Source organism: Oncorhynchus gorbuscha, linkage group LG06 (genome assembly GCF_021184085.1).
Source record: "Oncorhynchus gorbuscha isolate QuinsamMale2020 ecotype Even-year linkage group LG06, OgorEven_v1.0, whole genome shotgun sequence".
NCBI classification, from domain to species: Eukaryota; Metazoa; Chordata; class Actinopteri; order Salmoniformes; family Salmonidae; genus Oncorhynchus; species Oncorhynchus gorbuscha.
In genome coordinates, this window is record NC_060178.1 from 16813068 (window position 1) to 16839823 (window position 26756).

The 26756-nt window shown below is 43.9% G+C and overlaps 2 protein-coding genes across 4 annotated transcripts in view; one reads left to right on the forward strand and one right to left on the reverse strand.

Moving 5' to 3' along the window:
- Positions 1–26756, forward strand: part of LOC124037616 (voltage-dependent calcium channel subunit alpha-2/delta-4-like) — an 87573-nt gene that overhangs the window by 38519 nt on the left and 22298 nt on the right. For all 3 annotated transcript variants that reach the window (XM_046352493.1, XM_046352495.1, XM_046352494.1), the window contains 7 exons: positions 32–99; positions 1189–1234; positions 1426–1523; positions 4098–4191; positions 4336–4428; positions 5100–5242; positions 5773–5844. In XM_046352493.1, the coding sequence (XP_046208449.1) occupies positions 32–99; positions 1189–1234; positions 1426–1523; positions 4098–4191; positions 4336–4428; positions 5100–5242; positions 5773–5844 (614 nt within the window). The remainder of the gene's footprint in view (positions 1–31; positions 100–1188; positions 1235–1425; positions 1524–4097; positions 4192–4335; positions 4429–5099; positions 5243–5772; positions 5845–26756) is intronic.
- On the reverse strand, positions 10119–14738 carry LOC124037619 (leucine-rich repeat and transmembrane domain-containing protein 2-like). Its single transcript, XM_046352497.1, has 3 exons — positions 14633–14738; positions 11815–12495; positions 10119–11631 (listed from the first exon to the last, which is right to left on the reverse strand). The coding sequence occupies exons 1-3, from the start codon at positions 14676–14678 to the stop codon at positions 11114–11116; spliced, it is 1245 nt and encodes a 414-aa protein (XP_046208453.1). The 5' UTR covers positions 14679–14738; the 3' UTR covers positions 10119–11113.

Below are 26756 nucleotides of genomic sequence, written 5' to 3' on the forward strand. Positions count from 1 at the left end.
ACTCCTTTATTGTATGTATTTCCCTCTGCAGTTTTGGTATGGTTCTGACAAGGGGTCACGGACAGCTGATGTTCATGGGGACAGTCTCTGTGGAAGAAGGTAAGTCTCCCCACTCTGCCACTACTGGCCACTCTCTCTGCCTCTCATCTGCCCCGCTCTACTGCTACTGGCCACTCTCTCTGCCTCTCATCTGCCCCGCTCTACTGCTACTGGCCACTCTCTCTGCCTCTCATCTGCCCCGCTCTACTGCTACTGGCCACTCTCTCTGCCTCTCATCTGCCCTTCTCTACTGCTACTGGCCACTCTCTCTGCCTCTCATCTGCCCTGCTCTACTGCTACTGGCCACTCTCTCTGCCTCTCATCTGCCCCGCTCTACTGCTACTGGCCACTCTCTCTGCCTCTCATCTGCCCCGCTCTACTGCTACTGGCCACTCTCTCTGCCTCTCATCTGCCCTGCTCTACTGCTACTGGCCACTCTCTCTGCCTCTCATCTGCCCTGCTCTACTGCTACTGGCCACTCTCTCTGCCTCTCATCTGCCCTTCTCTACTGCTACTGGCCACTCTCTCTGCCTCTCATCTGCCCTGCTCTACTGCTACTGGCCACTCTCTCTGCCTCTCATCTGCCCTGCTCTACTGCTACTGGCCACTCTCTCTGCCTCTCATCTGCCCTTCTCTACTGCTACTGGCCACTCTCTCTGCCTCTCATCTGCCCTGCTCTACTGCTACTGGCCACTCTCTCTGCCTCTCATCTGCCCTGCTCTACTGCTACTGGCCACTCTCTCTGCCTCTCATCTGCCCTTCTCTACTGCTACTGGCCACTCTCTCTGCCTCTCATCTGCCCCGCTCTACTGCTACTGGCCACTCTCTCTGCCTCTCATCTGCCCCGCTCTACTGCTACTGGCCACTCTCTCTGCCTCTCATCTGCCCCGCTCTACTGCTACTGGCCACTCTCTCTGCCTCTCATCTGCCCTGCTCTACTGCTACTGGCCACTCTCTCTGCCTCTCATCTGCCCTGCTCTACTGCTACTGGCCACTCTCTCTGCCTCTCATCTGCCCTGCTCTACTGCTACTGGCCACTCTCTCTGCCTCTCATCTGCCCTGCTCTACTGCTACTGGCCACTCTCTCTGCCACTCATTTACTGCAGAACAATCTGATTTATTTACTGGTTGCATCCAATCTCCACTCAGGCCTGCATGACCTGACGTCCCCTGATCTATCCATATCCAATGAGTGGTAAGCATGGATAAATACTAACAAATAAAGAAATGACTGTAATAGTATAAATGATATATTATTGGACAGTAAATCCTCTAAATACATTTACTGAAATGTAACACCCTAAATGATAGAGTGTTGGACTGTAATAATTTATTGGCCTTAAATGGCCCTCCATGGAGTGAAACCCCCATTGTCTTTCCGTTCAGGACGTATTGTGAGACAGACATTGATCCTCACCACCGCAAATACTCTCAGCTTCAGGCTGTCATTCGCTACCTGCAGGGGAAGGAGCCTGACTTGGAGTGTGAGTACTTTCTCTACAGCCTGCTCCATAGATAAATACTTATACTTATTCAACCACTAACCCTAACCCCAATGTTGATGTTACCCTAACCCCAACGCTGATGTCACCCTAACCCCAACACTGATGTCACCCTAACCCCAATGCTGATGTTAACCTAACCCCAATGTTGATGTCACGCTAACCCCAATGCTGATGTTAACCTAACCCCAATGTTGATGTTACCCTAACCCCAATGCTGATGTTGCCCTAACGCTGATGTTGCCCTTACCCTAATGCTGATGTTACCCTGACCCTAACCCCAATGCTGATGTTACCCTAACCCCAGCGCGAATGTTACCCTAACCCCAATGCTGATGTTACCCTAACCCCAATGCTGATGTTTCCCTGACCCCAACGCTGATGTTTCCCTGACCCCAACGCGAATGTTACCCGAACCCCAATGTGATGTTACCCTAACCCCAATGCTGATGTTACCCTAACCCCAATGCGAATGTTACCCTAACCCCAATGCTGATTTTACCCTAACCCCAATGCTGATGTTACCCTAACCCCAATGCGAATGTTACCCTAACCCCAATGCTGATGTTTCCCTGACCCCAACGCTGATGTTTCCCTGACCCCAACGCGAATGTTACCAGAACCCCAATGTGATGTTACCCTAAACCCAATGCTGAAATTACCCTGACCCAAACGCTGTTGTTACCCTGACCCAAACGCTGTTGTTATCCTAACCCCAACGCTGATGTTACTCTACCCTGATGTTATCCTGACCCCAAAGCTGATGTTACCCTAACCCTAATGCTGATGTTAACCTAACCCCAATGCTGATGTTACCCTAACCCCAACGCTGATGTCACCCTGACCCAAACGCTGTTGTTACCCTAACCCCAACGCTGATGTTACTCTACCCTGATGTTATCCTAACCCCAATGCTGATGTTACCCTAACCCCAACGCTGATGTCACCCTAACCCCAACGCTGATGTTATCCTAACCCCAATGCTGATGTTATCCTAACCCCAATGCTGATGTTATCCTAACCCCAATGCTGATGTTATCCTAACCCCAATGCTGATGTTACCCTAACCCCAATGTTGATGTTAACCTAACCCCAATGTTGATGTTATCCTAACCCCAATGCTGATGTTAACCTAACCCCAATGCTGATGTTAACCTAACCCCAATGCTGATGTTACCCTAACCCCAAAGCTGATGTTACCCTAACCCCAAAGCTGATGTTACCCTGACCCTAACCCCAATGCTGCTGTTACCCTGACACTAACCTCAACGTGGATGTTACCCTGACCATAACCCCAATGCTGATGTTACCCTAACCCCAACGTGGAAGTTACCCTAACCCCAACGTGGATGTTACCCTAACCCCAATGCCGATATTAGCCCAAACCCAATGCTGATGCTACCCTGACCACAACGCGGATGTTACCCTAACCCCAAAGCTGATGTTATCCTAACCCCAATGCTGATGTTAACCTAACCCCAATGCTGATGTTATCCTAACCCCAATGTTGATGTTAACCTAACCCCAATGTTGATGTTATCCTAACCCCAATGCTGATGTTATCCTAACCCCAATGCTGATGTTATCCTAACTCCAATGCTGATGTTATCCTAACCCCAATGCTGATGTTATCCTAACTCCAATGCTGATGTTAACCTAACCCCAATGTTGATGTTATCCTAACCCCAATGCTGATGTTATCCTAACCCCAATGCTGATGTTAACCTAACCCCAATGTTGATGTTATCCTAACCCCAATGCTGATGTTAACCTAACCCCAATGCTGATGTTATCCTAACCCCAATGTTGATGTTAACCTAACCCCAATGTTGATGTTAACCTAACCCCAATGTTGATGTCACCCTAACCCCAATGCTGATGTTATCCTAACCCCAATGTTGATGTTAACCTAACCCCAATGTTGATGTCACCCTAACCCCAATGCTGATGTCACCCTAACCCCAATGCTGATGTTAACCTAACCCCAATGTTGATGTCACCCTAACCCCAATGCTGATGTTAACCTAACCCCAACGCTGATGTTAACCTAACCCCAATGTTGATGTCACCCTAACCCCAATGCTGATGTTAACCTAACCCCAATGCTGATGTTACCCTAACCCCAATGCTGATGTTACCCTAACCCCAATGCTGATGTTACCCTAACCCCAATGCTGATGTTACCCTAACCCCAATGCTGATGCTACCCTATCCCCAATGCTCATGTTACCCTAACCCCAATGCTGATGTTACCCTAACTCTGATGTTACCCAAACCCCAATGCTGATGTTACCCTAACTCTGATGTTACCCAAACCCCAATGCTGATGTTACCCTAACCCTGACCCGAACATCTGTATTGTGGATCCCCAGGAAGACTTGCCTGTGTGAGGTTATCAGCTAATGGGGATAATAGAGATTATTATGAAGACATAATATAAGTATATTATCTGCTAAACTTCAAGTTGATGTTGACTGAGTGTCTGTGAATCCCAGGTGACGAGGTGCTGCTGCAGCAGACTCTGTTTGATGTTGACTGAGTGTTTGTGACTCCCAGGTGACGAGGTGCTGCTGCAGCAGACTCTGTTTGATGCCGTAGTGACAGCCCCCTTAGAATCCTACTGGCAGGCCATCATGCTCAATGCATCTGGGTAAGACTACAAGATTATATGTTTTTCACTCCTTTCCTTTTATATTAGCTAGTGTATGTGTGTTGTGTGTTTTGTGCACGCTTATGTGTGTGGATGTGTATTTGAGTGCATTAAATACCAATCTGTGTATTTGTGTGTGTTCAGGATGGAGATGGGTGTGGAGACAGCCTTTCTGGGAACCCGCTCTGGCCTTATCCGGCTTACCAGATACACTGGCATAGAGACCAGGGTCGCCAAGTGAGTCACACTACCCCAGAGTTATCCCATTACAGATTACATTAGCCCTGCAGAGTTAACACATTACACACTACATTAGCTCTACAGAGATAGTCCATTACAGCCTACATTAGCCCTACAGAGTTAGCCCATTACAGACTACATTATCCCCACAGAGTTAGCCCATTACAGACTACATTATCCCTACAGAGTTAGCCCATTACAGACTACATTAGCCCTACAGAGTTAGCCCATTACAGACTACATTATCCCCACAGAGTTAGCCCATTACAGACTACATTAGCCCTACAGAGTTAGCCCATTACAGACTACATTATCCCCACAGAGTTAGCCCATTACAAACTACATTAGCCCTACAGAGTTAGCCCCTATTACAGGCTCCGTTAGCCCTACAGAGTTAGCCTACATTAGTCCTACAGAGTTAACCCATATTACAGACTACATTAGCCCTACAGAGTTGGTCCATATTACAGCCTACATTAGCACTACATAGTTAGCCCATATTACAGCCTGTGTCCTTAAGCAGGAAAGTATTCACTAGGAACCAAATGAAAGAAACAGGCAGTCAGTACTTGAACTTGTCCAATATGAAACACTTGTTTTTCCTTTGCAAAAGTTTTGCTAATGAATAGGTTTGCTCTAAACTCTCTTAACTACTTCCTGCTCTACAGAAAGTTCTTGACTCCAGCTGATAAGGACAACCTGTTTACCGTGGACCATTTCCCCCTGTGGTACCGCCTGGCCATGGAGAACCCCCCTGGACGCTTCATCTACTACATCCCTGTGGAGGACAAAGACAACAGAGACAAGACAGGTACCATCCCTATCATCCAGGGTTGGGGTCCATCCCTATCATCCATGGTTGAGGTCCATCCCTATCTTCCATGGTTGAGGTCCATCCCTAGCCTAATCCCAGATCGGTTTGAGCTGTCTTGGCAATGCTTGCTGTGACAATGACACTAGGAGTTGGCAAGACAACACACACAGACCTAGCATCAGTCTAGTGAATTACGTCTTCTACCAAGTCAATTTAGGAATTTAATGGAGAAATTTGAGAAATTCCATGTACAGCTCCAACTGGCTGAAATTGACCCCAACTCTGCTAATATTTGATTATTCCTATTGACATGATATTATAACGTAACAGTGGTGAGTTTCCCCAAAACATAATGATAATCTTTTGCACTAAAATAATCTGAAGTCTACTGGTAACTTCGGCAACGGACCAACGATGCTTTTATTGCTAAAGACAATCATTATGTTTTGGGGAAAATTAACCCAGACCTACAGAAGCTCAAAGGTTGTGTTAGACTGATTGTTGATTGGTTGTTCGTCTTGTGACAGGGACGTCAAAGTATGTCATAGCCGCCACAGCTGTGACTGTGTCATCGGGAGGCAAGATGGCCATGGCTGGAGGTAAGCTTCTGACTTTTACTTTCTCTGAAATGTCGAGCTGCTTAACACTCATCCTGGTGGCGTTAATGCCTCTTGTGGCTTCTACGTGTATTGAAGTGTCCATAACTTTAGTAGCATTCTCTGTGGTGCTACTGCTAAATGTTTGACACACTTTTGGCTTGTGGCGAGGGAAGCGCTCCATGTATCTTGTGAAGGTCCCTTGAAGAGGAGGGTTACTGTTAAGTGTATGTGATGGTTTTCACTAGAGGTCGACCAAATATGATTTTTCAACGCCGATACCGCTACCGATTATTGGAGGACCAAAAAAAGCCGATACCGATTAATTGGACAATTATTTTTTTGTAATAATGACAATTACAACAATAATCAAATCAAATCAAATGTTATTTGTCACATACACATGGTTAGCAGATATTAATGCGAGTGTAGCGAAATGCTTGTGCTTCTAGTTCCGACAATGCAGTAATAACCAACAAGTAATCTAACTAACAATTCCAAAACTACTGTCTTATACACAGTGTAAGGGGATAAAGAATATGTACATAAGGATATATGAATGAGTGATGGTACAGAGCAGCATACAGTAGATGGTATCGAGTACAGTATATACATATGAGATGAGTATGTAGACAAAGTAAACAAAGTGGCATAGTTAAAGTGGCTAGTGATACATGTATTACATAAGGATGCAGTCGATGATGTAGAGTACAGTATATACGTATGCATATGAGATGAATAATGTAGCGTAAGTAACATTCTATAAGGTAGCATTGTTTAAAGTGGCTAGTGATATATTTACATCATTTCCCATCAATTCCCATTATTAAAGTGGCTGGAGTTGGGTCAGTGTCAATGACAGTGTGTTGGCAGCAGCCACTCAATGTTAGTGTTGGCTGTTTAACAGTCTGATGGCCTTGAGATAGATGCTGTTTTTCAGTCTCTCGGTCCCAGCTTTGATGCACCTGTACTGACCTCGCCTTCTGGATGATAGCGGGGTGAACAGGCAGTGGTTCGGGTGGTTGATGTCCTTGATGATCTTTATGGCCTTCCTGTAACATCGGGTGGTGTAGGTGTCCTGGTGGGCAGGTAGTTTGCCCCCGGTGATGCGTTGTGCAGACCTCACTACCCTCTGGAGAGCCTTACGGTTGAGGGCGGAGGAGTTGCCGTACCAGGCGGTGATACAGCCCGCCAGGATGCTCTCGATTGTGCATCTGTAGAAGTTTGTGAGTGCTTTTGGTGACAAGCCGAATTTCTTCAGCCTCCTGAGGTTGAAGAGGCACTGCTGCGCCTTCTTCACGACGCTGTCAGTGTGAGTGGACCAATTCAGTTTGTCTGTGATGTGTATGCCGAGGAACTTAAAACTTGCTACCCTCTCCACTACTGTTCCATCGATTTGGATAGGGGGGTGTTCCCTCTGCTGTTTCCTGAAGTCCACAATCATCTCCTTAGTTTTGTTGACGTTGAGTGTGAGGTTATTTTCCTGACACCACACTCCGAGGGCCCTCACCTCCTCCCTGTAGGCCGTCTCGTCGTTGTTGGTAATCAAGCCTACCACTGTTGTGTCGTCCGCAAACTTGATGATTGAGTTGGAGGCGTGCGTGGCCACGCAGTCGTGGGTGAACAGGGAGTACAGGAGAGGGCTCAGAACGCACCCTTGTGGGGCCCCCGTGTTGAGGATCAGCGGGGAGGAGATGTTGTTGCCTACCCTCACCACCTGGGGGTGGCCCGTCAGGAAGTCCAGTACCCAGTTGCACATGGCGGTCATGTTACCAGACACCCTGCCCTGATTAAAAGCAGTGGTTCACGCTTTCAGTTTCACGCGAATGCTGCCATCAATCCACGGTTTCTGGTTAGGGAATGTTTTAATCGTTGCTATGGGAACGACATCTTCAATGCATGTTCTATTGAATTCGCAAACCGAATCAGCGTATTCGGCAATATTGTTATCTGACGCAATACGAAACATATCCCAGTCCACGTGATGGAAGCAGTCTTGGAGTGTTTTCAGATTAGCCTTGTTAAAATCCCCAGCTACAATGAATGCAGCCTCCGGATAAATGGTTTCCAGTTTTCAAAGAGTTAAATAAAGTTCGTTCAGAGCCATCGATGTGTCTGCTTGGGGGGGGATATATACGGCTGTGATTATAATCGAAGATAATTCTCTTGGTAGATAATGCGGTCTACATTTGATTGTGAAGAATTCTAAATCAGGTGAACAGAAGGATTTGAGTTCCTGTATGTTTCTTTCATCACACCATGTCTCGTTAGCCATAAGGCATACAACCCCGCCCCTCTTCGGCGCGATGCGTGGAGAAACCCGTTGGCTGCACCGCCTCGGATAGCGGCTCTCCAGTGAGCCATGTTTCCGTGAAGCAAAGAACGTTACAGTCTCTGATGTCCCTCTGGAATGCTACCCTTGCTCAGATTTTATCAACCATGTTGTCAAAAGACTGGACATTGGCAAGAAGAATGCTAGGCAGTGGTGCACGGTGTGCCCGTCTCCGGAGTCTGACCAGAAGACCGTCTCATTTCCCTCTTTTTCGGAGTCGTTTTTTGAAACTTAATATAATACATCAATAAAATCAATTTAGCCTCAAATAAATAATGAAACATGTTCAATTTGGTTTAAATAATGCAAAAACAAAGTGTTGGAGAAGAAAGTAAAAGTGCAATATGTGCCATGTAAGAAATCTAACGTTTAAGTTCCTTGCTCAGAACATGAGAACATATGAAAGCTGGTGGTTCCTTTTTAACATGAGTCTTCAATATTCCCAGGTAAGAGGTTTTAGGTTGTAGTTATTATAGGAATTATAGGACTATTTCTCTCTATACCATTTGTATTTCATATACCTTTGACTATTGGATGTTCTTATAGGCACTTTAGTATTGCCAGTGTAACAGTGTAGATTCCGTCCCTCTCCTCACATCGACAACAGCCACCCTCGAAGCAGCTTTACCGATGCAGAGCAAGGGGAACAACTACCGCAAGTCTCAGAGCGAGTGACGTTTGAAACGCTATTAGCGCGCACCCCGCTAACTAGCTAGCCATTTCACATCGGTTACACGAGCCTAATCTCGGGAGTTGATAGGCTTGAAGTCATAAACAGAGCAATGCTTGAAGCATTGCGAAGAGCTGCTGGCAAAACGCACAAAAGTGCTGTTTGAATGAATGCTTATGAGCCTGCTGGTGCCTACCAACGCTCAGTCAGACTGCTCTATCAAATGATAGACTTAATTATAACATAATAACACACAGAAATACGAGCCTTAGGTCATTAATATGGTCGAATCCGAAAACTATCATCTCGAAAACAAAACGTTTATTCTTTCAGTGAAATACGGAACCGTTCCGTATTTTATCTAACGGGTGGCATCCATAAGTCTAAATATTCCTGTTACATTGCACAACCTTCAATGTTATGTCATAATTACGTAAAATTCTGGCAAATTAGTTCGCAACTAGCCAGGTGGCCCAAACTGTTGCATATACCCTGACTCTGCGTGCAATGAACGCAAGAGAAGTGACACAATTTCACCTGGTTAATATTGCCTGCTAACCTGGATTTCTTTTAGCTAAATATGCAGGTTTACAAATATATACTTCTGTGTATTGATTTTAAGAAAGGCATTGATGTTTATGGTTAGATAGTCGTGCAACGATTGTGCTTTTTTTGCAAATGCACTTTTGTTAAATCATCCCCGTTTGGCAAAGTTGGCTGTCTTTGTTAGGAAGAAAGTCTTCACACAGTTCGCAACGAGCCAGGCAGCTCAAACTGCTGCACATACCCTGACTCTGTTGCAAGAGAAGTGACACATTTTCCCTAGTTAAAAGAAATTCATGTTAGCAGGCAATTTTAACTAAATATGCAGGTTTAAAAATATATACTTGTGTATTGATTTTAAGAAAGGCATTGATTTTTATGGTTAGGTAGATGTTGGAGCAACGACAGCCCTTTTTCACGAATGCTCACCACTTCGATTATATGCATTGAAAATAAGAATTTGTTCTTATTTTAACTGACTTGCCTAGTTTTTAAAAAAGTTGTCAACAAAAGTATTTTTAAATCGGCCACTCGGTGTCCAAAAATACAGATTTCCGATTGTTATTAAAACTTGGAATCGGCCCTAATTAATCGGTCGACCTCTAGTTTCCTCATCATCACGAGCTTTATCTTCATTACCTTTTTTCATATCCTGTCACAAAAATGTTGGGGATGCTTACATGAGCTGGAATAAATTGTGATGGGCAAGGTTAGATAAATAAATGCTTTATTGTCATCAGCATGATTAACAGAATATCACATTATCGTTATTTCTTGAGCAAAACTTAAGAGCAAATTTGTCATGTTAACACAGAGACAGAAATAACGATTAAAGGACTAATAAGATTCTGATATATGTACATGATTCTAGGTCAGTGCTGAACTCTTTGACAGTTCAATATGGTTAAATGGAAATAGTTGCCAACTAGATTCAGTTCGCAATGAATATGGCTGCTAGCCATGGGACTGACTCTCTTCAGCTGCTGTTATCATAACATCCTCTAGAGGTCAGTAGTCTGCTGTTGTATTGTATGGCTTTGAAAGCAGAATTACTCTGTACAGATATGAACATTGATATGACTTGGAAATATTCATTTAGTAGAGAGAGGATTGAGTCACTGCACGTGAGCACAGGTCTGATACACAAGACTGCATCTGTCTAACACTGATTCCACAGAACATTGTGTACTATATTCTTGTACATTCATGTGTACGATAACTATTCGAGCGACAACCACTACTGGGATTGTTAACCTGGGCTTTTATATCAAAACGTTAGGAGCAGATACATTACATTAGACAGGGACTTGATCGATTGGCATTTTTTGCTTGAAACACAAATAACTTTGATGGAAAGTCGGATCAAGGAATAAACGTACAATAATAATGGATTTCAAAGACGATTTCTATGAAAGTCTTTGAACCAAGGTGCAGAGGTACCAGAACCTCCAGCACACATTTGGAGAGCTGACTAAAGAACCAATCACGTAGCATCCACACGTCTTGAAGCAATGCAGAGTTCCAGTTTTCCATTTGACGATCATCTGTACGATTATGTCGGGATGCCTCGAACACCAGCAAAGTGCAGCAGAGATACGCTTTCTCAGCTCTATACATTCCCTAGTCTAGAATGCCCTGGAGCACTGAGTAGTAAGACACACAGTTAGGGAATGCAGTCCCCCCTGATTCCTTGCAACAGGAATGTCAGCCAGTCAGAGAAACAAAGGTCAAAAGCCTGTTATTCTGTATGTGTGGACTATGGGACTGGACTCTGGTTCTGGCTCAGCTGGGGATGTTGGGGAGGAAGGAAAGACGCCGTCCTCGACATCTGTCTCCTCCCCTCCCTCCCCAGCCATCAATGGCTGCCATGTGTTCTTCAGCTCCCTCTGGTACTTGGCCATGAGAGAGGCGTAGATACAGCCGTAGGTGGCCGCCACCACCATCATCACACACACCACACCACACACACATGCCGCCACGATCTGAGTCCCCCAGGCCCTGCGCACGCTAATGGGCCGATAGCGCTGGCGTACACAGTCCTCTTGGTTGGCCTGGGGCCCGTTCATGGGCCCATTGATCTGACCGACACAGGGTGGGCGCCCCCCACGGGGCCCGTCGTAGCCAGGGACACTGGCCTGGTACTCCAACTGCAGGCAGTAGTTGAACATCTCTATGGGGATGCTGCGGATGTCCCGCCCCCTCAGCTCCTTCGGTAGGTTGCACTTCACAGCATCCACCTGTCCGTCTGAAACACACATAGGGATCTAGTGGATCTCTAGCAAGATCAATAGATAATCAAGCTCATTTACAGATCAATAACATACATGACACAGTATCAGACTAGTACATGACATGGAACAAAGGCCAAACTGACTTGACTGTACATGAAACACTGTAAGCTTGAAGCAATACACAACATAATACTGACGTCTGTACAGCAGCCACTCCATCCAGTGCTTGAAGTCCCTCAGGTTGCAGTCACACTCCCAAGGGTTGCCTGCCAGTTGGAGGCTCAGCAGGGTGCCCAGGGGCTGGAAGGTGGCTCTGTCCAGGCTCCGCAGCTTATTTCCAGTCAGAGACAGCCAGGCCAGGCCCTGGAGCCCGTCCAGCAGCCCATTGGGAAAAACTACCAGGCCGTTTAGGGACAAATCCAGCCCTTTCAGTATCCAAAGACCCTGGAACAGCTCTCGGCTCAACCCCCAGCGACTACCGTTACACTGGGTAACCTCCGTCTGGTTACTGGGGACTGTAGGGGTAAGTAGGGGGCAGTCACCCAGGTAGTTCCCTGAGAGGTTGAGCCACTGCAGGCCGCTGAGGCCGGAGAAAGACCCTGGTTGCAGGCTGGAGAGGTGGTTGTCAGAAAGGTCCAGGAGCTCCAGAGCGCTGAGGTTGGACAGGGCCCCGTCGCCCAGGGAGGAGAGGTTGTTGTGGGACAGGCGGAGGGTGCGGGTGTCCTGGGGCAGCAGGGGCAGGATGGTGGTTAGGGAGAGCAGAGCCAGGCCTGTACAGTCTGTGCTGTTGCTGTTGCAGATGCACACAGTGGGACAACCGCTAGCTGCCTCTAGCAGACCCAGGAGTACTAGCAGCAGAGTGGGCAGGGCTGCAAAGACTGGGGAGAGAGAAGAAGAGGACTTTAGGAAGAGGACTTTGATACAGTGAGGGGAAAAAATATTTGATCCCCTGCTGATTTTGTACGTTTGCCCACTGACAAAGAAATGATAGAGTCTATAATTGTAATGGTAGGTTTATTTGAACAGTGAGAGACAGAATGACAACAAAAAAATCCAGAAAAACACAATTTTATAAATTGATTTGCATTTTAATGAGGGAAATAAGTATTTGACCTCTCTGCAAAACATGACTTAGTACTTTATGGCAAAACCCTTGTTGGCAATCAGAGGTCAGACGTTTCTTGTAGTTGGCCACCAGGTTTGCACACATCTCAGGAGGGATTTTGCCCCTCTCCTTTTTGCCGATCTTCTTCAAGTCATTAAGGTTTCGAGGCTGACGTTTTGGCAACTCGAACCTTCAGCTCCCTCCACAGATTTTCTATGGGATTAAGGTCTGGAGACTGGCTAGGCCACTCCAGGACCTTAATGTGCTTCTTCTTCAGCCCCTCCTTTGTTGCCTTGGCCGTGTGTTTTGGGTCATTGTCATGCTGGAATACCCATCCACGACCCATTTTCAATGCCCTGGCTGAGGGAAGGAGGTTCTCACCCAAGATTTGACGGTACATGGCCCCGTCCATCGTCCCTTTGATGCGGTGAAGTTGTCCTGTTCCCTTAGCAGAAAAACACCCCCAAAGCATAATGTTTCCACCTCCATGTTTGACGGTGGGGATGGTGTTCTTGGGGTCATAGGCAGCATTCCTCCTCCTCCAAACATGGTGAGTTGAGTTGATGCCAAATAGCTCCATTTTGGTCTCATCTGACCACAACACTTTCACCCAGTTGTCCTCTGAATCATTCAAATGTTCATTGGATAACTTCAGATGGGCATGTATATGTGCTTTCTTGAGCAGGGGGACCTTGCGGGCGCTGCAGGATTTCAGTCCTTCACGGCGTAGTGTGTTACCAATTGTTTTCTTCGTGACTATGGTCCCAGCTGCCTTGAAATCATTGACAAGATCCTCCCGTGTAGTTCTGGGCTGATTCCTCACCGTTCTCATTACGATTGTAACTCCATGAGGTGAGATCTTGCATGGAGCCCCAGGCTGGGGGAGATTGACAGTTCTTTTGTGTTTCTTCCATTTGCGAATAATCGCACCAACTGTCACCTTCTTACCAAGCTGCTTGGCAATGGTCTTGTAGCCCATTCCAGCCTTGTGTAGGTCTACCATCTTGTCCCTGACATCCTTGGAAAGCTCTTTGGTCTTGGCCATGGTGGAGAGTTTGGAATCTGATTGATAGATTGCTTCTGTGGACAGGTGTATTTTATACAGGTAACAAACTGAGATTAGGAACACTCCCTTTTTTAAGAGTGTGCTCCTAATCTCAACCTGTGCTCCTAATCTCAACCTGTATAAAAGACACCTGGGAGCCAGAAATCTTTCTGATTGAGAGGGGGTCAAATAGTTTTCTCCCTCATTAAAATGCTAATCAATTTATAACATTTTTGACATGCATTTTTCTGGATGTTTTTGTTATTCTCTCTCTCACTGTTCAAATAAACCTACCATTAAAATTATAGACTGATCATTTCTTTGTCAGTGGGCAAACGTACAAAATTAGCAGCGGATCAAATACTTTTTTCCCTCACTGTAAATCTAAGCAATCTAAAACAAATATATTGTACGTACAGAAAGTTCTGGAGTAGATTAGATGAGAAGTGTAATAGTCACATGTACAGGGTTGCAGGCATAATTATAGGGTACAGTAAAAAATAAAAAATAAACATAAGCTCCAAGCTCCAACAATGCAGGTCAAAGTGAAATAAAACAATACATGTAATAATAAAGAATATAAATAAATTAAAATAAAATATATAGGGTATATAGGGCAGGGTAAATGTCCATTGGGGGGAAGGGCAGGAGGGGGACAAGGTGAGAAGTTTGCTGCCAAGTGGTGTCTATTCAGCAGCCTGATGGTCTAGGCGAGGAAGCTGTCGGCCAGCCTTCCAGTTTTTGCCATGATGCTCCTGTACTACCTGCGTATTCGTGATGGAAGCCGGAAGAACAGGCCATGGCTCGGGTGATGAGGAACTTAACACTGTTGTCTGTCAATCAGCCCACTGTGGCAATCACTCACCCAGGCTCTCCAGGTGTGTACTCCTAGGCAGGTCGAGGGGCTGCATGTCTGCTGCCACCCTAGACTGGCATCGGGCTATCTCAGTAGGTGCCCTCCTTGTGCCACCCACCAGAGAGAGAGAGAGAGAGAGAGAGAGAGAGAGAGAGAGAGAGAGAGAGAGAGAGAGAGAGAGAGAGAGAGAGAGAGAGAGAGAGAGAGAGAGAGAGAGAGAGAGAGAGAGAGAGAGAGAGAGAGAGAGAGAGAGAGAGAGAGAGAGAGAGAGAGAGAGAGAGAGAGAGAGAGAGAGAGAGAGAGAGAGAGAGAGAGAGAGAGAGAGAGAGAGAGAGAGAGAGAGAGAGAGAGAGAGAGAGAGAGAGAGAGAGAGAGAGAGAGTAGTACATGATGTTGATGTGGGTCTGTAGGAGAGAGATTGTTGGCCGTTTTGACTTACCTTACATAATACTGACTATGACAATATGTGTACAGATTAGAAAAGACAATATAATCTGTTCCATCTGATTTGGAAAAGCATCATTATATACTTCCCCCTCTTCCCTCTCGTAATGTAAATGCAAGTACTCTACAGAGGTTTTTTAAATGTATTTCAAGTCAAAGGCAGAGAATGAATTCACCGTAAACGCTGCTTATAATCCTCAATTAGCTTTACATTTATTTTAACGCTTCAGCGATACAGACTGAACGTACAGACTGAACATACAGACTGAACATACAGACTGGTCACCAGGTCAAAGTGAACTTTCTACTGAACAGCCACTCAACTGTAGAAGTCTTAGAGACAACCCTCATCTTTCACATGCAGACAATCACAGAGGATAAAGTCATCGTTTTTTTCCCAGGCTGAGTTATTGTGGCCTTTGGTCTCTGTGTTGATTTGAAGTGGAGAAGGAGAGGGATAGAGAGGTGAGAGGAGAGAAGACAGACAGATGGAGAGAGAGAGAGAGAGAGAGAGAGAGAGAGAGAGAGAGAGAGAGAGAGAGACAGACAGACAGACAGACAGACAGACAGACAGACAGACAGACAGACAGACAGACAGACAGACAGACAGACAGACAGACAGACAGACAGACAGACAGACAGACAGACAGACAGACAGACAGACAGACAGACAGACAGACAGACAGACAGACAGACAGACAGACAGGGAGACAGACAGGGAGACAGACAGGGAGACAGGGAAAGAGACAGGGAAAGAGAGAGGGAGACAGGGAAAGAGAGAGGGAGAGAGGGAGAGAGACAGACGGAGAGAGACAGAGAGACAGACGGAGAGAGACAGAGAGACAGACAGATGGAAAGTGATAGAGGAGAGAGAGAGAGAGAGAGAGAGAGAGAGAGAGAGAGAGAGAGAGAGAGAGAGAGAGAGAGAGAGAGAGAGAGAGAGAGAGAGAGACACACACACACACAGAGAGATAGAGAGAGAGAGATTACTGATTAGAAAGAGATTATGTAGCTACATCATGCATGCCTCTGCTGCCACTTAGAGGAGCCAGTTAAGAGGAGCCTTAAGGTCTTTATTTTGTCATCGGTCCACAAAGATCCTGAATTGCTCTCCTCCGCTCAACATTCCTCTCCCATTCACTTAGTCTGTATTCACATACGTACACATACGTACGCACAGTCTATACAGTTGCAGGATCTTAATTTTACCAGTTTCTCACAGAAGGAAAATAATCTTGCAGCAACAGGAAATGTGAATTATTGTGTGGATTATAATTCCTGGACATTTTTATAGGGGTTGATAGATTTTTTTGTTTGTGTAAATCAAGTTGACATCTGTAAGTGGAAATTGCAAACTTAAGGAGACTTTTTACATCTCCTATACATGTATGTTGTTTCCTGCAACAACATTGTGATCAAATTAAAATCATATACCTGTATATGTCTAAATCTACACTTCTGTATTCATCTGTAGGTAGAGTTAGGGGGCATTGGGGACACTAGCGGGATTGTTTGATTGTGTGAAGCGCAATGCCTGAGATGTACGCTTGTGGCGGTTGGTGATGTTTAAGATGAGGGAGGACAATTTTTTATTTTTTATTTTATGAGCGTGGCTTTATTTCTATTACAGCATGTTGGATGACTGTCCTTCATATTCCGTTCACCCAGCTCAATGTATTAGGTCGATAGGTTTAGGCTACTACATACCCATGAGGTTGCTACAACCTATGAATGAAAGTTTACAACATAGGTGCACAGGTCGAGAGTAAAATGTGAGCACACATTCAATACTGCCTTGCACAATCTTGCCTGATCTAGGGTGTAATCATTAGTCCAACAGTTGCAAATGAGAGTTTCTATTGGACAAATTCAGGTATGTTTATCTCTGTCTCGTTCTGTTTGCTTCCGTAAACATTTTTCAACAGAATTGGCAGAATGAATACACTCCTGATTACACGCAAACACAGTTCACTTTCATAGCAGCCACATACAAACAGCATGATTATTTTGCTCATTGTATAATTCCTTCTTGCATCTATGCAATCTCCTCCTCTAATATTTTCCCTTCGCTTGTGGACTTCAGTGCACAATACATCAGCTGTCTGTGACCAATATCATAACCGCTAACTGCCACACACAGCCTACATCGTTGTCACCATATTAGCTAACGTCATAGTCAACATAGCTACTAGAACTAATGTGTTAGCAAACTCACTACAATAATGCAGTACAGTGTATAGTCAGCAAGCAGTTTAGCAGTTACGCCGGGAGGCCCCTGTGACAATAAATCAATCAAACCAAAAGCTTATCTTGACTTGGAAGAGTTATAGCATCCCTCTCTGTTTGAGCTGGGTGTTTGAGTGGGGTAAACTAGTGATCTGCATTCGCTAGCTAAGTGAATGTTTTTTTTAAATACAATAAGATCTCTCTCTCTTCATCATTTTTTTTCAAAACTGTTCAACTATTGTTTGAGACAACTACTTACTACAATAGTTTTAGATGTATGAAGTGTGCCTGATTCTTAATCTTGAAATGAAGTTTGCTTGCTTCTGTTTCTCAATGTGATGTGTGCTTGGTTCTGATTCTCGATATGAAGTGTGCTTGCTTCTGTTTCTCAGTTATAGGTGTGTTTGGTTATATTAGTGTATAGGGTTTCTCTGTGTGAGCTGTGAGGTGTGCTGTGCTTGTCCTGTTTAATCAGGGGCATGATGAGTACATCTGATTTGGAGACAGTTGATTCACAACGTTCTGTCACTGTCTGGTCTGGAGCCAGTGCAGCAGCAGCTTAATTAACCAGCCTTAAGAGGATGAGGTAATCCTCATTCCTCAATTAGTGCTGGCGTCCTGAGAAGTTTACCCTGATCTGTCTGTCAGAGGTCCAGCACCAAGGAAGTTACAGAAGATGAAGTGGGGATATCTGATATAAGGCCTTTTGAGAGCTTTCATTTAATTTCCACGGCTACATAGGAATTTGTGGAAATGTAACATCTTGACACCAAGTGAAATGTCAGTATGAATATGCAAGCACGTGTGCAATAGAATCAACTAAACTGTAATATTTTAACTTAAACTGAGAGTATTACATTTAGGTCAGACTCTTGTGTAGTAGGGAACATAAATACATAAACACAAACACACACACTGCCCTAAGCCAAGGACATGTATAGAAGAGGGAACACTCAGATTTAGGGGAGGTACCTCATTTTCTATGGATATGGCTTTGAACAGAAGCCTCTGGCCACACTCCTGCCATTTACGTATCACACACACACACACTCACACACACACTCACACTCACACAAACACAAAGATTCATACACAAACTCACTCACACACTCAAACACACACACACACGCACACACACACAAACTTGCGCACACACACACACTCATACACAAACTCACACGCTTACACACACACAAACACACACACACACTCCCTCTCTCTCTCTCTCTCTCCCTCCCACATCAGAGCACTTCTCATTCCATCCCTCAGTCAGCTTCTACTTCTCCTTGTCTCTGCCCTACTTTTTTAGGTCCAGTACAGTAGTCAAATCAAAGTGATTGAAGCACTTGGGAGTTCATTCCAGTGGGGGGCCGCCTCATTGAATTACACTTTCAGCTGATGAGAGAAGCTTTTGGGGGGGGTAACAATAAAAAGCTAGCATGCATAATTTAGTTCAGACTTGCCACAAAAGGATGATAGATAGATGCGTAAGTGTTGGGACAAATATGGTAGTCTATACAGACACAATGAAGTGTTTTGGCATCCTTACATGATTCACTATTTCTTCTAAAAATAAGTTGAAATTGGGGTGTACACACATTTTTTTATATCTAATGCTATCTATCTATGGGATATTCCTCTTTCAAGTAAAAGGTTCTTTGTGAACTGTTCCTGAGATCTGTGTTTCGTCATGTGAGTTGAGATGGATGTGTCTTGGCTATAAATTATACAAAGAATTGTTTTGTAAGCACTCTCAGAGAATTCATTTATAGACACTGAATTCATCTGAGAGTCACAGGGCTATGGTGAAGCTCATATATAATTAAAGATGGACTTTATAATATAACTCTGACTTGTGTGTGGTTTGCTCTCTCAATGTTTAGTAATACAGGAATTTACCACGACATAGAGTATGGCATAATGACAAACCTGCCAAGAGGGGCCGCCCACCAAAACTCACAGACCAGGGAAGGAGGGCATTAATCAGAGGCAACAAAGAGACCAAAGATAACCCTGAAGGAGCTACAAAGCTCCACAGCGGCGATTGGAGTATCTGTCCATAGGACCACTTTAAGCCATACACTCCACAGAGCTGGGCTTTATGGAAGAGTGGCCAGAAAAAAGCCATTGCTTAAAGAAGAAAATAAGCAAACACATTTGGTGTTCGCCAAAAGGCATGTGAGAGAATCCCTTAATAGCGTGCCCAGAATGAACTACCTCCTACTCTGTCCCAGATGCTAATATATGCATATTATTATTAGTATTAGATAGAAAACTCTGAAGTTTCTAAAACTGTTTGAATTATGTCTGTGAGTATAACGGGAACTCATATGGAAGGCGAAAACCTGAGAAAAATCCAACCAGGAAGTGGGGCATCTGAGGTTTGTAGTTTTTCTGAGCTTGACCTACCGAATACACAGTGGGATATGTTTGAGGGGCTCATGAGATCTGTTTGAGTCAGTGGTCTGGCAGAGTGTCTCAGGCTTGTGACGCGCATTCCCGACAGAGTTACCTCTCGTTCCAGTGCTTTTCTTCAGACATAGGAATTCTCCGGTTGGAACATTATTGATGTTTTATGTTAAAAACATCCTAACGATTGATTCCATACATCGTTTGACTTGTTCCTACGACCTGTAATGGAACTTTTTGAGTTTTTGTCTGGATGAAGTGCTTGCGCCTCATGAAGATGAATTAGTGGGCTGAAGACGCTAACAACAAGTGGCTATTTGGTCGTAAATGATGGACTTTATGGAACAAATCAGTCATTTATTGTCAAACTTGGATTCCTGGGAGTGCCTTCTGATGAAGATCATCAAAGGTAAGTGAATATTTATGGTGTTATTTCTAACTTTTGTTGACTCCAAAATGGCGGATATTTCTCTGGCTGGATTGGGCTCTGAGCGCCATTCTCAGATTATGCTTTTTAAGGTAACGTTTTTTTTTTTAATTCTGACACAGCGGTGGCGTTAAGGAGAAGTCTATCTTTAATTCTGTGAATAACACTTCTATTTTTTATAATGGTTTTTATGAGTATTTCTGCTAGATCACCGGATGTTTTGGAATCAAAACATTACTGCACGTAACGCGCCAATGTAAACTGAGATTTTTGGATATAAAAATGCACATTTTCGAACAAAACATACATGTATTTTGTAAGATGATATCATATGAGTGTCATCTGATAAAGATCATCAAAGGTTAGTGATTCATTTTATCTATATTTCTGATTTTTGTGACTCCTCTCTTTAGCTGGAAAAATGGCTGTGATTTTTTTTTACTTGGCTATGACCTAACATAATCATATGTTGTGCTTTCACTGTAAAGCATTTTTGAAATCGGACACGATGGGTTGATTAAAGATGTTTATCTTTCATTTGCTGTATTAATTTGCTGTATTAATGTGTGAAAGTTACATATTTCAACAACAAAAAAAATGAATTTTGCGCTGCCTTTTCAGTGGAATGTTGTCGAGGGGTTCCGATAGCGGAACGCCTGCTCTAGAAAGGTTAACATATGGAAAAAGGTACTCTGGTCAGATGAGACTACAATTTAGCTCTTAGGCCATCAAGGAAAACGCTATGTCTGGCGCAAACCCAACACCTCTCATCACCCTGAGAACACCATCCCCCATGCTGTGGGGATGTTTTTCATCATACAACACTCCTTCCGTGGCCTCCAACTGCTCTTAACCGCTAGTAAAACCAAATGCATGCTTTTCAACCGTTCGCTGCCTGCACCCGCACGCCTGACTAGCATCATCACCCTGGATGGTTCCGACCTAGAATATGTGGACATCTATAAGTACCTAGGTGTCTGGCTAGACTGTAAACTCATATCAAACATCTCCAATCTAAAATCAAATCCAGAGTCGGCTTTCTATTCCGCAACAAAGCGTCCTTCACTCACGCCGCCAAACTTACCCTAGTAAAACTGACTGTCCTACCGATCCTCGACTTCGGCGATGTCATCTGCAAAATAGCTTCCAACACTCTACTCAGCAAACTGGATACAGTTTATCACAGTGCCATCCGTTTTGTTACTAAAGCACCTTATACAACCCACCACTGCGACCTGTATGCTCTAGTCGGCTGGCCCTCGCTACATATTCGTCGCCAGACCCACTTGCTCCAGGTCATCTACAAGTCCATGCTAGGTAAAGCTCCGCCTTATCTCAGTTCACTCAGTTCACTGGTCATGATGGCAACACCCACCCGTAGCACGTGCTCCAGCAGGTGTATCTCACTGACCATCCCTAAAGCCAACACCTCATTTGGCCTCCTTTCCTTCCAGTTCTCTGCTGCCTGTGACTGCAACAAATTGCAAAAATCGCTGAAGTTGGAGACTTTTATCTCCCTCGCCAACTTTAAACATCTGCTATCTGAGCAGCTAACTGATCGCTTCAGCTGTACATAGTCCATTGGTAAATAGCCCACCCAATTTACCTACCTCATCCCCGTACTGTTTTTATTTATTTACTTTTCTGCTCTTTTGCACACCAGTATCTCTACCTGCACATGACCATTTGATCATTTATCACTCCAGTGTTAATCTGCTAAATTGTAATTATTCGCCTACCTCCTCATGCCTTTTGCACACAATGTATATAGACTCTTTTTTTTCTACTGTGTTATTGACTTGTTTATTGTTTACTCCATGTGTAACTTTGTGTTGTTGTCTGTTCACGCTGCTATGCTTTATCTTGGCCAGGTCGCAGTTGTAAATGAGAACTTGTTCTCAACTAGCCTACCTGGTTAAATAAAGGTGAAATAAAAAATCTAATAAAAAAATTGGCAGGAACTGGGAAAACTGGTCAGAATTGGAGGAATGATGGATGGCGCTAAATACAGAGAAATTCTTGAGGGAAACCGGTTTGTCTTCCAGAGATTTGAGACTGGGACGGAGGTTCACCTTCCAGCTGGACAATGACCGTAAGCACACTGCTGAAGCAACACTTGAGTGGTTTAAGGGGAAACATTTAAATGTCTTGGAATGGCCCAGTCAAAGCCCAGACCTCAATCCAATTGAGAATCTGTGGTATGACTTGCTGTACACCAGCGGAACCAATCCAACTTGAAAGAGCAGGAGCAGTTTTGCCTTGAAGAATGGGCAAGAATCTCAGTGGCTAGATTTGCCAAGCTTATAGAGACATACCCCAGGAGACTTGCAGCTGCAATTGCTGCAAAAGGTGGCTATACAAAGTGTTGACTTCGGGGGGGTGAATAGTTATGCACGCCCATGTTTTCATTTTTTTGTGTTTCGCAATAAAAAATATTTTGCATCTTCAAAGTGGCAGGCATGTTGAGTAAATCAAATTATATAAACCCCTCCAAAAATCTATTTTAATTCCAGGTTGTAAGGCAACAAAATAGGAAAATTGCTAATGGGTGTGAATACTTTCGCAAGCCCCTGTAGAGCAACACGTAAAACACATAGAACAAGACATAGAACAACACATACACTACCGGTCAAAAGTTTTAGAACACCTACTCATTCAAGGATTTTTCTTTATTTTTACTATTTTTTACATCGTCGAATAATAGTTAAGACATCTGTCACGGTCTTCCTCCTCTTCATCTGAAGAGGAGAGGCGAGAAGGATCAGAGGACCAATATGCGGCGTGGTATGTGTTCATAGTGAATTTTAATAAAGAAAACACTGAACACTGCAACACTATACAAAAGAGTAACAAAAACAATAAACCAATGACGACCGTGAAGCTACAAATGAGACCTGTGCTGACACAAGCCACTAACATAGACAATCACCCACAAACAAACAGTGCAACCCAGGCTACCTAAGTATGATTCTCAATCAGAGACAACTAATGACACCTGCCTCTGATTGAGAAACATACTCGGCCGAAACATAGAAATCCCAAATCATAGAAAATCAAACATAGACTGCCCACCCAACTCACGCCATACTAAATAAATACAAAACAAAGGAAATAAAGGTCAGAACGTGACAACATCAAAACTATAAAATAACACATATGGAATCCTGTTGAACCTAAAAAGTGTTAAAACAAATTAAGATATTTGAGATTCTTCAAATAGCCACCCTTTGCCTTAATAACAGCTTTGTAATCTCTCAACCAGCTTCAACTGGAATGCTTTTACAATAGTCTTGAAGGAATTCACACATTTGCTGAGCACTTGTTGGCTGCTTTTCCTTCACTCTGCGGTCCGACTCATCCCAAACCATCTCAATTTGGTTGAGGTCGGGTGGATTGTGGAGGCCAGGTTATCTGACGCAGCACTCATCACTCTCGTTGGTAAAATATCCCTTACACAGCCTGAAGGTGTGTTGGGTCATTGTCCTGTTGAAAAACAAATGATAGTCCCACTAAGCCCAAACCAGATGGAATGGCGTATCGCTGCAGAGTGCTGTAGTATCCATGCTGGTTAAGTGTGCCTTGAATTCTAAATAAATCAGACAGTGTCACCAGCAAAGCACCCCCACACCATTACACCTCCTCTATGCTTTATGGTGGGAAATACACATGCAGAGATCATCCGTTCACCCACACCACATTGGGGCGGCAGGTAGCCGGTTACATTTTTTTTAACTCTAAAATATCACAGACACAGCAATTGGAACCAAAAATCTCCAATTTGGTCTCCAGACCAAAGGACAAATTTCCACCGGTCTAATGTCCATTGCTCGTGTTTCTTGGCCCAAGCAGGTCTCTTCTTCTTATTGGTGTGCTTTAGCAGTGGTTTCTTTGCAGCAATTCGACCATGGAGGCCTGATTCACATCAGTTGATGTTGAGATGTGTCTGTTACTTGAACTCTGTGAAGCATTTATTTGGGCTGCAATTTCTGAGGCTGGAAACTCTAATGGCAGGTAACTCTAATGAATGAGTAACCTCTGCAGCAGCGGTAACTCTGGGTCTTCCTTTCCTGTGGCGGTCCTCAAGAGATACAGTTTTATCATAGTGTTGGACAGTTTTTGCGACTGCACTTGAAGAAACTTTCAAATTTCTTGAAATGTTCCGTATTGACTGACCTTCATGTCTTAAAGTAATGACGGACTGTCATTTCTCTTTACTTATTTGCACTGTTCTTGTCATAATATGGACTTGGTATTTTACCAAAAAGGGCTAACTTCTGTATACCCACCCCACTACCTTGTCACAATACAACTGATTGGCTCAAACGCATTAAGAAGGAAAGCAATTCCACAAATAATGTATGTTAATTGAAATGCATTCCAGGTGATTACCTCATTAAGCTGGTTGAGAGAATGCCAAGAGTGTGCAAAGCTGTCATCAAGGCAAAGGGTGGCTACTTTAAAGAGTCTAAAATACAAAATATATTTTGATTTGTTTAACACTTTTTTTGCTTACTACATGATTTCATATGTGTTATTTCATAGGTTTGATGTCTTCACTATTTGTCAAATAAATAGTTTAGAAAAATAATAATTGAACGAGTTGGTGTTCTAAAACTTTTGACAGGTAGTGTAGAACACATAAAACAACACATTGAACACTACATGACCACAGGTATGTGGACACTGTCAAACATTACAGTTTTTTCTGAATGCTTAAACACTTAACAGTCATTCTTGAAGCACTATAGTCTGAAACCATTAACACTTGTAGCCAATGCATTCATCAAGTGTGCCAAATTGAATGCATGTTCTATTTTTTACACTCAGTTTGTAATTGTACAACACATTTTTTTGCTAAACTGTAAATACAACTCACTGCTTTATACTCAATTTGCAATTTAATAACACACTTCTAGCAAAACTGTTAACATTGGTCTCTACATTGCTACACTATTTCGCCAATTTCCTTTCCACATTTCCACATGTGAAAACACTTTTAGATAATGAGTTCACTTACAGATCAGAGCTTGAGCACTATACATATGCCGCAGGTAAACAATTGGTTCGGACAACAATGGAGGCCAATATTGAACAGAGAGTAAGAGGGGTGAAAACTAGAGGAGGAGAAAGACGTGGGGAAGGAGAGGATGGGGAAGAGGAAGGGTAGTCAGGAAAACAATAAACTGATGAAATCAGAGCGACTGTGGTTGACCATGTTGTCCACCATGGGATGAGCATGATGGAGGCTGGGCAACAGGTTCAACCAAATCTGAGCCGCTATACTGTTGCAGGTATCATCCAGATATTTTGAAATGAGAACCAGTAAGTAACTGTTAGTGCTGTAGTCTTACTGGTACAGTAATATGTACTATACTTTCATAATGAGAAGGATCTATCACTAAAACCACTCAAATGCTTTTACAGAACTGCAAGAAAACCAGTATCTGGTGGAAGAGGTCGACTGTTCACCCCAGAGCAGGAGACCCACATTGTAAATATGGTCATTGCAAATAGCTACATCAGACTCAGAGAACTGCAGGACCACATAATGGCAGATAACACCATATTCCAAAACATCAACAGAGTGAGTCTCTCTGCACTGTCTCGTCTACTGAAACAGAGTGAGTCTCTGCACTGTCTCTTCTACTGAAACACAATAGAATTAGGATGAAGCAGCTGTACAGAGTCCCCTTCGAAAGAGACTCAGACCGTGTAAAACAACTGCGATATGAATATGCGCAGGCAAGCTATACTATCCTATCATTGGTATTGGATCTAGAAGTGTATGGTGCTACATCATATTGACTGATCCCTGTCTTTTCCTACTGTGCTACATTGTTTTGTCTTGTCTCTTTCAGAGAGTCATGGAGCTAGAAGCAGATGCAATGCATCATGAGCTAATATATGTGGACGAGGCAAGGTTTCAACCTTGCAAAAACAAGGGGCCGCGGCAGAAATATCATCAGACACTTTGCCATCATCAACGTCTCGGGACAACGTGGTGGCAACATAACAATGTGTGTGGCTATTAGTCAAAATGGCGTCCTTCACCATCATGCCCATACAACAGGCCCATACAACACTGCACACATTATCACATTTCTGGACCCCCTCCACAACAGACTAATCCCTAATGACTAGGGGCCAGAGCAGCCCAGGTACGTTATCATCTGGGACAATGTTAGTTTCCACCGGGCTGCTGTGGACCGCAATTGGTTCACAGGTCTCCCACTTTTCATCGCACTCAAATTTCCCCTATACTCTCCTTTCTGGAATCCTATTGAAGAATTCTTCTCTGCATGGCGTTGGAAGGTGTATGATCGCCAGCCCCACCAATCCCCTTCTACAGGCAATGGAGGAGGCTTGTGGAGACATCGATCAGGAGTCATGCCAGGCCTGGATACGGAACCCCATGTGATACTTTCCACCCTGCCTTCGTCAAGACAACATCGCATGTGATGTGGATGAAGTCTTATGGCCAGACCCACGAGGGATGAGATGTAGCCTCGGTTTTTTATTTCGTTTTTTCTACCACAAATGTTTTTGTTTTCTTCTACTGCGCTTTTGTTGTTTGAGGAGTGTTAGAACATTTTGAAAAAATATATATGTTTTCCCCTTATTTGTGTT

What these genes read in the sequence shown, in the direction of transcription:
- LOC124037619 (XM_046352497.1), bottom strand. Translation starts at nt 14,678, where the DNA reads ATGCAGCCCCTCGACCTGCCTAGGAGTACACACCTGGAGAGCCTGG. An exon ending in TACACACCTGGAGAGCCTGG is followed by an intron (nt 12,496 to 14,632) that starts GTGAGTGATTGC and finishes CTCTCTCCCCAG; the next exon opens with TCTTTGCAGCCCTGCCCACT. An exon ending in GGAGTGGCTGCTGTACAGAC is followed by an intron (nt 11,632 to 11,814) that starts GTCAGTATTATG and finishes TGTGTGTTTCAG; the next exon opens with ACGGACAGGTGGATGCTGTG.